The sequence below is a fragment of the Rattus norvegicus genome, chromosome 17, assembly GCF_021556685.1.
Source record: "Rattus norvegicus strain SHRSP/BbbUtx chromosome 17, alternate assembly SHRSP_T2T, whole genome shotgun sequence".
Lineage (NCBI taxonomy): Eukaryota > Metazoa > Chordata > Mammalia > Rodentia > Muridae > Rattus > Rattus norvegicus.
Genome location: NC_141550.1, coordinates 8,880,172 through 8,892,591, shown reverse-complemented (window position 1 = coordinate 8,892,591; position 12,420 = coordinate 8,880,172). Strand labels below are relative to the sequence as shown.

The window sequence follows — 12,420 nt, the reverse complement described above, 5'->3', positions numbered from 1 at the left end:
AGAGAGAGCTCCAGGACAGCCAGGGCTACGAGGAGAAACCCCCGTCTTGAAAAACAGAAGGAAACAAACAAAACAAAACAAAGCCCCAATCAAACCAAACATTTCTCGGCATTTTGATATTATAAAACCCCCGTATAGACTTAAGGACCTTGGAACCCAGAGAAGCCAAAGTTAGCATTGAACATAAGAAGTTAGAAAGCTAACTGCCTATATTGCCCAGCTCCTGTGGTTCCTTACATCTCCCTCCACATCTATGAAAAACATCCCCAGGCTGTTACGAAGAAGGACCATGCTGGAGACTGGAAAGATGGCTTAGCAGTCTCAGTCCCCAGCTCCGAAAAAAAGGAAAAAAAGGAAAAAAAAAAAAAGATGGCCTAGCAGTCAAGAGCACTGGCTGCTCTTGCAGAGGACCTGGGTTCCATTCCAGCACCAACATGGCTTCCGACCACCTGTAACTTCAGTACCAGGGAGTCCGATGGCTTCTGGCGTCTCTCAGCAACATACATGCACACAGTGCTTATGTATGTCCAGGCAAAACACAGAATAGAAGTCATTAAAGCTTTAGAAAATAAACAACAAAAAACCCTCACAGGGTTCTGCTGAAGCCATGCATGTCTTTGTAGGGCCCTTGGTTACACGGCTGAAGCGGCTCCATTTCAGTCTTGTCTACAGTCCCTGGTGCTTGGGGGTGCTTGGGGGGGCATCCCTGATGATCGTCCTGCATGGCTTGATCTCCCCCCCATAAGGTTGGGACTAGCCTAGCCCCAGAGAAAAACAGCGCCTTCTTCAGCCTCTGGGTGACCGCAGCATAGCCCATAGTGTGTTCATGGTTTTCCTTGCTGTCAGGTCCCTGTGAAAAGCTAACAGTTGTTTCTTTCCTGAAATGCTCTGAGTGGATTTAAAGCATTTAGGTGTTTGATAGACAGGCGAGATTTATTTCCTACAGTGGACGTCTGTGTGGAAAATGTCAGAACTCAGTAGGTTTGATGCTGCGTGTCTGTGATTCCAGCACTGAGGAGGCTGAGGCAGGGCGAAGCCTGGGCTAGTGAGAACTTACCACCACCACCACCACCACCACCACCACCACCACCACCACCACCACCACCCTTTCTGAGACGGGGCGGCGGCGGGGTGGGGAGGGGACAGAGAGACAGAGACAGAGACACAGAGACACAGAGATATTTCAGAACCACTTTTTTCTTTTTTTTTTTTTTGAGATGTGATTTCTCAGTGTAGCCCTGGCTGTCCTGGAACTTGATCTGTTGAGCAGGCTGGCCTCAAACTCCGAAATACCCCCCCCCCCCCCCCGCCTCTTCCTTCTGAGTGCTTGGATTAAAGGCATGTACCGTCATGCCTGGCTATTAATTCTTAACATTAAACGCCCGTTTTGGATTCCAGGCCTTTAAATGTTTCCATCCATTGTTATTCTCTTTGTAGAGGTGGGTGAGGCATGAGGTGGCCATAGGCCCTTAAGTTGGAATGAGAAGCTGTGTTCACAGTTTGTAGTAGGGGGTCCATGGTGGTCAGTGTTTTTAGTTAGCTAAGAATGGCACAGGTTGGGGGCTGGAGAGATGGCTCAGCAGTTAAGAGCACCGACTGCTCTCCCAGAGGTCCTGAGTTTAAATCCCAGCAACCACATGGTGGCTCACAACCATCTGTAATGGGATCCGATGCCCTCTTCTGGTGTGTCTGAAGACAGCTACAGTGTTCTCCTCTACTAAATAAATAAATAAATAGATCTTTTAAAAAAGAAAGGCACAGGGGCTGGGGATTTAGCTCAGTGGTAGAGCGCTTACCTAGGAAGCGCAAGGCCCTGGGTTCGGTCCCCAGCTCCGAAAAAAAAGAACCAAAAAAAAAAAAAAAAAAAAAAAAAAAAAGAAAGGCACAGGTCAAATGGCCAAAGTGCCAAATGGCCAAAGTTGTGACCTCTGCCTGGAGAGCAGGGATGAGTGGGCAGTGCAGGCAGGTATTGTGCATGTTCTGGGCGGTCCGGTGCCACACGAAGAGTTTGTTTTACTGGTGCTTCTCATAGCAAGGCAAGGACTTTTTGCCTGTGGTAGAGGGGATATGGACTCCAGAGGCTGTTATACAAAATTCCATGGATACGTACGCTTCATACCCCTCTGTAGAAGGGTTTTCATGATATATGAAAGAGAGCAGACATCTGCCTTCGTTAGGGTTCTATTGCTGTGAAGAGACACTGTGACCATGGCAACGCCTACAAGGGACAGAGTTCAATTGGGGCTGGCTTACAGTTTCAGAGGTTCAGTCCGTTATCCTCATGGAGGGAAACATGGCGGCATGCAAGCTGATATGGTGCTGGGTTTGCTGGGAGTTCTATATCTGCAGGCAGCTGAAGGAGACCGCAAGCCCACTGGATGTATCTTAGGAGACCTCAAAGCCTGCCCCACAGTGACACACTTCCTCCAGCAAGGCCACACCTCCTAACAGTGCCACTCCCTCTGGGACAAACACTCCCGGACAGGAGTCTGTGAGGCCATTCCTGTTCAGAGCACCAGGCCGTTCTAAGCAGTTCACATGCGAGTGAGCTCTAGAGACGAAAGGTGCTGGCCTTCCATCCAAAGAGTATAGGCCAGGAGTTAGAGTCCCACCAGCAGCTTCCTTAAAAAGCTGTTTGCCGGGGCTGGGGATTTAGCTCAGTGGTAGAGCGCTTACCTAGGAAGCGCAAGGCCCTGGGTTCGGTCCCCAGCTCCGAAAAAAAGAACCAAAAAAAAAAAAAAAAAAAAAAAAAAAAAAAAAAAAAAAGCTGTTTGCCTCTTCTGTGCATCCTGGAGTTGCGTGGCGTCAGGAGGCCAGTGGAAGTCTTAGTCTTACCTGTAATAAACCAGAGTTGCTGACCTGTGGAGTCTGAGGCAACACGCAGAGTAGGAGACAGGACACCAGCCATCTTCTGTATAGCCCACACAGCTTGCCTATCCTGAGAAGAGAGGCATGAGAGATGGCTGGAATTTGCTTCCCTTGAGACTTCTTTCCCCGCATCTTTCCCTAATGAAGTATAAGTCTATGGGAAGAGTTTAACTAAATGCCTGCCCTTTCACACAGGAAATCTGTTTTCTTCCTAGTCTTCAGATGCGCAGTGGTTGACGCCAGAGGAGAGGAGCCAGCTTATTCCTGACTTGAAAGCAGCAGGGTGGTCGGAGTTGAGCGAGAGAGACGCCATCTACAAAGAGTTCTCCTTCAAAAATTTTAACCAGGTGATCCCTGTGAATGACTGACGTCCCTGGTTCGGGTTGTGTGTCCTGTTGCTGTTTCTGTGACTCCTGCCTGTCTGGTCGCATGCAGACCAGGATCTACACCCTCTTTCTTATGAGTTAACGACAGAGACTGTCTCTCTGACTTGGGCAGTTCTAGCTCTGGGCAAGGGTTGACTTTGTGTTACTTGGAAAATCAATACTGTACGGTATTTGTACAGTAACCCCAGCACTTGGGAAAGTGCGACAGGATTGTGAGTTCAGGATCAGCCTGGACTACATAGTGAGTTCTAGCCTCATCTGAGTTGTGAGACCTTATCTAACAGAGAGAGAAAGAGAGAGAGAGAGAGAGAGAGAGAGAGAGAGAGAGAGAGAGAGGAGGGGAAGGAAGAGAGGGAGAAAGAGAGAGGGAAGGAGAAAGAGAGAGACAGACAGATAGAGAGACAGAGACACAGAGACACAGAGAGACAGAGAGACAGAGACAGGCAGAGAGACGGTGGGGGAGGAGACAGAATGAGAACGAATGCGTATCAGATTTTGAAGCTGCTACAGCTTCCATTGAGGGATGGGTAAGAGGTTTAGTCTTCTTCTGAATTTTAAGTAACACTCGATAAGGATGTGAGTGTCTTCTGTATACTAGAAGGGGGCATGAATAAAGCCAGTTGAGAAACATATTCTGCTTCTTGCTATCTCAACTCTTTCAGGGCACTTAAAAAAAAAAAAACCTCCTTGTACTTGTGCCCCTAAATTCCCTCCTAAGCTGCACCTCACTTCCCGCCCCCTTCTGGCCTGCTCTCCAGCCCCCTGAACGTTTCCTCAAACTCTGACCTCCCCCAGGGAGACTCAACCTTCACAGGTAACTGTTCTGTTGGGGCCCCACCCTGTTCAGAGAGTCGTCTCCCATGACTTACCCTTCGAGATTACTTCACCGCTTCTGCGTGAGGTCACTGCTTTTGGACTGACTCGTGTTTGCTCAATTACTTTGGTAATCCCTCGGGCAGATTTATTGTTTTTATTTATGTTAGGTGTTGGCATCTAGAAGTCAGAGACCGTGTTTGCTTAGCTATCCATTGTGCATAACTTGGTTCTGAGCACAAACAGGCGTTGATTACCGTGTAGACATTGATTGCAGTGTTTGCTGGCTTCTACAAGGGTGTGTGAGCACCGGGTTCCCACCAGAGGAACCCTTGGCAGGTCCCCCCCCCCCCGCTCCCCCCCCCCCCCCGTGAATGCCATTGGCTCTACTCAGTTGCCTGCCCTGTTCTGTTTTCCTGTCGTCTGGCTGGCAGCCGTTTGCGGCAAGTCCCCAACTCCTGAGAAAGCCGCCTCCCAAGTTCTACAGCTCTTGTCAGGGGCTTAGCACGCTGGCTGGTGGCAGGGAGACTCATTGGTACAGTAAACCGTACGTAGCTCCAGGTAGCCTTTTCCAAGCTTATTAAAATTCTTACATGTGTACAGCTTGACTCCTTTAAGCCTGGGCTAATTTATTGGGCTTGAACATGTGGCTTAAAGTACTCACAGTGGTGTTGCCTCGGGCCCTGCCCTGAGTCGGTCCTCCAGCACACTGAAGCCAGGCCGGGAAGGAAGCTGTGCAGGTCATCTTGGGTGACCGTCACATCGCATCGCTCACTGTCATGGTTCACAGCCTAGGCCTCTCAATTCAGCTTTCAGGCAGGGGAGCCAGCGTCCATATTACGTCTGGGACTCGCTTCCCAGCAGGCTCTGTGACTTCTACCAGGAGAGAGGCCAGAGCTGGCATCGGTGTTGTAACTGGCTATTCCTACCCACACAACCAGAACACACCAGGGACTGGCAAGTTGGGCCCTGTCACTCATCGTCGCTGAGAGGGAGAGGACACACTGTGCGTAGCATCCTAGGAAGAGCGGTAAAGACCTGGTGGTGAGCTTCAGCTTGCTCTAACAGGTTGGGAACCTTCGGAGGAACCAGCTTTGCCCTCCATTGGTGTTGCTAGGAGAAGGGCAGGTCTGTGAGTCAGCCCTTATGAGTCTCACCTTCAGGGAAACTACACAGAGGAGATAGGGCTAAATGGAGAAAGAGGCATTGGCCGGTTAGCAGGGGCTTCCGGTGTGTGGCACTGATCCCTCTCCTGCCTGACTGTGGGCAGATGTCATCGTCTCCTGCTTTTCCTCACTCAGAGAATAACGAAACACGGGTGCCATCTTTTTCGCCCGATGTCTAACTTTAGAATCACCGTGGGAACACACCTTCGTGTGTTTTGATGAGAGCGTTTTTACTGAGTTGGGATGTGTGTTTTTAACTGAGGAAGGGAGACCTCACTCACCTGAATGTGGGCAGTGACCCCCAAGGTCTGTAGTTCTGAACTAAGGAGAGGGTGAGCAGCACTAGTGTGAGTCTGCGGTCCCTGATGCTGATGCAAACGCTCCCGCTGCTGTTGTTGTTGTGAAATTATATAAAATAAAATGCTGTCTTTTATCCCTCACTAGATCTGGCACCGCGGTGCCGCAAGATATCTGGTAGATATCTTAAACTCAGTCAGCAAAGCGTCTCACCCACTTTGCTCCATCCCATATCACACTGCTGAAGGCCTCTCTCTGAGCCTGGCAGCAACCTCTCTACCCATCCAGTTCCCAAGACATGTTGCCACCATGACAGAAACACACATCCCAACTCAGTAACAGCCCAGACTAGCTGTCCAACACTCTCTTACACTTAAATCTGCACATGAAAGAACACACAGGGGTTGGGGATTTAGCTCAGTGGTAGAGCGCTTGCCTAGGAAGCGCAAGGCCCTGGGTTCGGTCCCCAGCTCCGGAAAAAGAAAAAAAAAAAAAAAAAAAAAAAAAAAAGAACCAAAAAAAAAAAGAAAGAACACACAACACAACAACCTCTGATCTGATCCAATTGATAAGATATAATTGCCCACCTAGACATACAAAGCCCTGTACACATCCATCCCTTAAGAACATTCATAACAACCTGTAAAGGCACAGTGTGGAATCTTTTTTTTTTTTTTAAAGATTTATTTATTTATTATATATAAGTACACACTGTAGCTGTCTTCAGATACACCAGCAGAGGGCATCGGATCTCTTTACAGATGGTTGTGAGCCACCATGTGGTTGCTGGGAATTGAACTCATAACCTCTGGAAGAGCAGTCGGGTGCTCTTAACCGCTGAGCCATCTCTCCAGCCCCACAGCGTGGAATCTTAACGTCAGCCTCCATGTTCTCTCAAACTTTTCTCCCGCCCATCCTTCCTTCTCGACCAATGACAGGCCTCCTTCTATTCTGTACCTGCCCTCACCTGTATTTTACAAATGGGGAGAAGGTTCTGATGAAGTCACCTGAGTCCTTGGGGCAGCGGATAACTCCAGGGCAAACCATAACAGCAGCCCCCTGTCATGACAGGTAGTATCCTGAGGAAATAGAAGCAGAAACAGGCCCCTGCTCCCTCAGTTGCTTCTGGCCAGGTATTTGGTCACAGAAATAAGAAAGCTGGCAAATACAGAAGGTACTTGGGAGGCTCTTGTTAACCTTTGCTCCCGTTTGTTTGTTTGCTTGTTTTTCCAGATACAATGTTTTCCTGGTTGGCTTAGAACTTACTCTGTAGACCAGGCTGACTTTGAATGCACAGAGATCTTCCTGCCTATGCCTCCCAAGTGCTGGGATTAAAGGTGTGCACCACGTGGTGGTGGCTTTTCAGTTTTTAAGGCTGACATTGCTAGGACTCAAAAGCAGGGCCTTCCATGTGTTACGCTGTTGTTCTCCTCATCCAGCTAGCAAGGCCTGTGGGGTTAACACCTAGGTTCTGGCGGTCCTAACCTACTAGATACAGGCCTGCTTCTGTGCAAGTTGGGTATGCAGGACTGTTCAAACCTCCATGGGCCTCTACTGTTTTTTCTGTTCTCAGGCGTGTATGTGTGTGTGTGAAGGTGCAGGTGTAGTTATACCAATGTGCCACACAGGCCAAGGCCAAAACAGGAAGTTATGTTTTTCTCTCACACAGACACAGACACAGACACACCCCACTCAGATTCTGATGCTTGCATAGCAAGCACTCTTAGTTACTGAGCCATCTGCCTAGCCTCCACATTCTAGGTTTAAATTATTTTTAATTATTTATTTTATGTATGTGTGTACACTGTCGCTGTCTTCAGATACACCAGAACAGGGCATTGGATCCCATTACAGATGGTTGTGAGCCACCATGGGGTTGTGGGAATTGAACTCAGGACCCTGGGAAGAGCAGTCAGTGCTCTTGACCGCTGAGTTAACCAACCCCTTCAGGTTTAAATTGTTAACATACATTTCTCTCTCTCTCTCTTTCCTTCTTTCCTTCTTTCTTTCTTTCTTTCTTTCTTTCTTTCTTTCTTTCTTTCTTTCTTTCTTTCTTTCTTTCTTTCTGTTTAGGCGGGAGCTCACCAGGGAGCTCAGGCTAGTCTCAGACTTTTGATCCTTTTGTCTGATGCCCAGGTTCTAGGTTACAGATGTGCAACACTTAGGCCCAGCTGTTTCTTTCGGTTCTTTTGTCTTTTCATTTTATGATGTGAAGTCTTTTAAAAAGAGGCTCGTTTGTATTTTACATGCATGAGTGTTTTGGCTGTGTGTATGTCTGTGTACTACACCTACATATGCATTCTGGCCTACAGAGGCCAGGACGGGGCGACGGATCCCCTGGGACTGGAGTTACAAATGGTTGTTAGCGTCTGTGTAGCGCTGAGAATGGAACCCAGGTCCTCTGCAAGAACCACCAGTGTTTTTGACTGTTGAGCCATCTCTCCAGTGCCACATAAAGTCTTTTAGCCAGGCGCAGTGGCGTCGTCTGTCACCCTGGTAGCTGGGAGCTGGGAGCAAAAGGATCAAGACCAGTGGGGACCACATGGGACTACGTCTCAAAACAATAAATAAAATACAGCCTTTAGGGCTTACACTTGGTTGAGCGTTACGGGTTTTAAGTGGCTTGCTTATTAGCGTGTGTCACACGGTATCCCAGGCTTTGTCCTCTGTTTCATTTACTGTTGCGGAAAACGAGCCATGCATTTTCAGAGTGTCTTCAGTGATCTCGCCTTGGATTAAAAAACCTGTTCTGCTAAGCTTAGGGTTCTCCTAGGCTTTGCTATAATAAGTAGCCAGCATCCTCTGAGAGGTTTCATTGTGAAAGGTGGCTCGTCCCATATACTCTAAATTCATTTGATATTTTAAACGGGTATCCATACTTGCTGATTGTAAATGGGAAAATCCCCGGCTTCCTCTGGTATAGTTGGCGAAGTGGCCACGGCTGTCCCATCTTTGCTTTGTCTACCCTTAGTACCATCTGTTGGTTCTGCAGTACATCTCGGTAGCACGGTGGCGCTGGAAAGTGACAGACACACTGAGGCGTTTTGGTCTCAAGGCGAGGAGTTTCAGCGTTCAAAGTGCTTGGATCCAGAGAGGGTGGGGCTGGCATCCCCAAAGGAGTTCTGCTTTTCTGCTGGTGTGGACCCAAGGAGGGAGAGGCTGTAACTGACATAAACTCTCTGGGCATTTGTCACCTGCAGAGGCTTGAAGGAACAGAAACATCACTTAGCAGTCAGCGTAGGTGTGTGTTTCAGAACGTGAAACTCTGTTGGGCATGATGGCTCGAACAGGAAACTTTCTTTTTTTCTTTTTTTCTTTTTTTTTTTTTTCAGAGCTGGGGACTGAACCCAGGGCCTTGTGCTTGCTAGGCAAGCGCTCTACCACTGAGCTAAATCCCCAACCCCACGAACAGGAAACTTTCAAAAGGAGGACATGTTAAGTTTTACAGGGGCAGCCTGTGAGGTCTCAGAACCCAGGGAGCAGCTTCTGCCAGAGCCAGCTGGTGGAGTCTGCAGCGAAGGAACCCAGAGGGGCCCTGGGAAGGCTGTTCTTTTTTCCTCACCCTTGGGTGCCTGGGGCCACTCTTGTAGGCAGAGCACACACTCAGTGTCAGGTCTGAGCAAGCAGCCTAGCTAGCTAGGCACTGTACTTGTCTAGGAGCCTTTGGGCCTGTGAGGGCTTTGAGGTGGAGGCTCTGTGGGGTTTCTTGCTGGTAAAGATGGGGACCCAAGGCTTTGGGAGCTGCTGTATTTACTCCCCCAGTTCCTGGATGAGGTCCCGTGCCTCTTCACCACTGCTTCTTACTGGCCCGCCAGTCGGCCAGCAGTTGGCCACCTGAGATTGAATGGCATGAACTGGCTTGTCCTAGCTTTCACTTCCAAAGGGGACATTTTTATGTTGTCCAACCCAGTAGCTGGTTCAACACCTTTTGCAAGGCAAAGGGTAAACTTCGTTTCCTTGCACTGGCCTTCGTGGCCTTTTGAAGGATTGCTGGAGCTGGAGAGGGGTAGGGGTGGGGGTGGGGCGCCCGGGGGAAATGCCTGGCTCGTGGTAGGCACGCCCTCTGTGGTGGTGGTGTTTTGGGTACCCAGACGTGGTTTGGAGGTTTGTAACATGTGTCTCTTGCCGGGCCAAAAGGATGGCTATAAGTGGCTTACTTTCTTTTTAAAGACATGCACTGAAGAGTGGCTGGAGAGATGGCCCTGTGGCTGAGAGCACTGGCTGTTCTTCAAGAAGACCCGGGTTCAAGTCTCATCATCTACATGGTGGTTCATAGCCATCTGTAACTCCAGTTCCAGGGGATCCGATGCCTTTATCTGGCTTCTGCAGGCACCAGGCCTGCATGTGGCGTATAGACATATATGTAACCAAAATACTTACATGCTATAAAAATAAAATGAGAATTTATAAAAAAAAATTTGTGCTGAAGAATTGGTAGAAGGCTTAGGGTTAACATTCCGAAGCTCCTCGGTGACCTCAGTGGCCTCCTGACACCAGAAGAAAGTCCGATGGGAGCCCCATTCTTCAGAGTCCCAGTCCCTGGCAGTATGTTAATGGAGGCCTTGGCTGCAAGCGTGGAAACACACTTGCTGTTTGCTCCTTGTTGTGCACATCAGAGGTGCGAGTCCGTTATTACTATCTGATGCTGATGGTAGGCCCTCTGTACCCTGTCTTCTGCCCCCAGCCACAGAGGTGATATTCCCGTGTGGGCGGAAAGTGTCATTTTGTTTGAAAGGAGAGGCTGGTGTTTGTATTTCTGACGGGATAAGCTGAAAGTTCATGGTTGTCCCAGACAGTACTTTTGTTTAAAGTGCCCACTGATGGCTTTTGTGACCACAGTAAAACAGAAACAGGGATGTGTCCTTTGGGAACTGGCTCAACGGTTAAGAGACCTGGGTTTAGCCTTCACACCCACATGGGGCAACTCACAAGCACTGTGACCCCAGCTCCAGGGGTTGTCACGCCCTCTTCTGGCCTCCTCAGGTACCTGCACTCAGGTGCGGACACATCCATACACGCACACTTTATCTAAAAGTGAAAGAAATCTTTGAAGAATAAAGGCTTCCTTAGTTTTCCTTGGAGAATAGAGATAGCCGTAGTTTAGCCCAGCATTATGGAAGTTGTCTGTTCCCGTTGGCATTCACCTTAGACTTTCTTCCTGGCAGTTTCAGGGCCTGTGTGATGATGTCAAGTGATGTTGGGGACGCTGGTGCTGCTGTCCACTGAGGAAGGGGGCTGCAGCCGATGGCATTGTCTTGGGGCTCTTGATTCCGCTGTTCGTACCAGGTAACAGGTGTAGCGCTCATGTGTATTAGTAGACTTTGCACACAGACTGGCCGGGGGCAAATGTAAAACAGGTGTCAGTAAGGTAACTGATGCCGCACAGCGTAAAAACCGCTGTGCTCACCACGCCACCCTTTAATAAAAATGGGCTTCTGACTATATCGGTTCTTCTTGCCCGCGCAGTAAATCTCATGTTTACAGAAATTAGCCCGAGCATTTTATAAAAGTCAGACAGCCAAGAAATATAATTTCCTCAACAGTGTTTGTCTTGCCCTCTCGCAGACGGCACAAAATCAGGTGCGCGAAGAATGAAAAAAAAATAAAAGCAATCTGAGCCGACGAGGACGGCGTTCCAGATTTATGCTTTGCAGATGATTCTGCTGGGGTTGATGCGTTCACTGCTTCTTTATTGCTTCCACAGATAATAGCCCTGCTGCTTGGAAAGCACGGCGAGTTCCAGCCCTGTCGGGGCTAGACCGTTGCTATCAGCGGACGTGCTTCTAGAAGTGCTGTGATGATTACTATCAAATAAAAACAAATTTGACATAAACAAAAACTCAATGACATAAGTTCCACCTCTGTACATTGCCTTCATGAGTATAAAGCCCGAGGTGTAGCGTTTAGGGTTTGCGAAGTGCCTGAGTTGAGGTTACCAGGATAAAGTGGGCAAGAGGGGCTCGCTTTAGGCTTAGCTGACAAGACAATAAGGCTCAGGCGTTCGGGAAGTATGAAGGTGTTTGTTTTCAGACGGCATTGCTGGAGCTGCTTAAATAGACTGAAAGTGGGTTAGGAGCAACGGCCGGTCCATAGCTGCCGGCAGCTATTGGAAAGCGGCCTTTCACGCTGCCTCCCCAGGATTTGGGTCTTATCCCCCCCTCCCCCCCCAGGCCGTCTGTGCCTCTGCATGGAATTCTGCTGCCTTACGACTGTGACAGGAACATGGCTTCATGTGTGTCAGAACCGTGCAGCTGGTCATGTCCTCGCAGCAGTAGGACAGAACGGTGTCTGCATTCCAGCAGGTTGGCTTGTGTGTCACTGACGTGGTCCGCTGGTGTGAGTGGGCGGGGAGGGAGGTTCTTTCTGGCTCTGACTGTCCTGTGTCCTTTCTCTTCTGTCATGCTCTTTCAGGTTTGTTTATGTGTGCGAGCGTTTTGTGTAGGTATGGTAACTGGGCATGCCTGGTGCCTGCAGCCCTCAGAAGAGGACCTCAGATCGTCCGGGATTATAGTTACAGATGACTGTGAGCCACCGTGTCAGTGCTGGGGACCGAACCTGGGTCTTCTTGGAGGAGCGGCTGGTGCTATAACCACTAGCACCTCTCCAGCCCTTGCTGTAAGCACGCTAGCATGCTCTCCCTGCCTCGTTTTGCCTGTCTGGGGTAGAGTAGGACTGGCTAACTCATCCATGGAGTCTTACAGGATGGCACTAAGCCACACTGAGGTTATGGGGTGACTTGTCACACTGCGTCATGTCATAGCGGGTGCCAGACCTTTATCTCCAGCTCTGGAATCAATGTCTTCAGACCCTCTTTTATTGGTGCGCTCAAGCAGGGATCTTGTTTTCCAAGGACAACCAGTGGAATGGCTTTCCTTAAGCCGCTTGCACCC

At 49.2% G+C, this 12,420-nt stretch overlaps 1 protein-coding gene across 6 annotated transcripts in view; it reads left to right on the top strand.

Moving 5' to 3' along the window:
* Positions 1–12,420, top strand: part of Pcbd2 (pterin-4 alpha-carbinolamine dehydratase 2) — a 51,369-nt gene that overhangs the window by 2,018 nt on the left and 36,931 nt on the right. For 2 of the 6 annotated variants that reach the window (XR_015640980.1, NM_001402494.1), the window contains exon 2: positions 3,084–3,215. Coding sequence is in view for 2 of the 6 variants with exons in the window: in NM_001402494.1 (NP_001389423.1) it covers positions 3,084–3,215 (132 nt within the window). In the remaining 4 variants the exon portion in view is untranslated. Of the gene's footprint in view, positions 1–3,083; positions 3,216–9,700; positions 9,948–10,695; positions 10,817–11,234; positions 11,361–11,700; positions 11,833–11,941; positions 12,146–12,420 lie in introns of those variants that run through there. The other 4 variants (XR_015640981.1, XR_015640983.1, XR_015640982.1 and 1 more) reach the window with 4 other exon arrangements.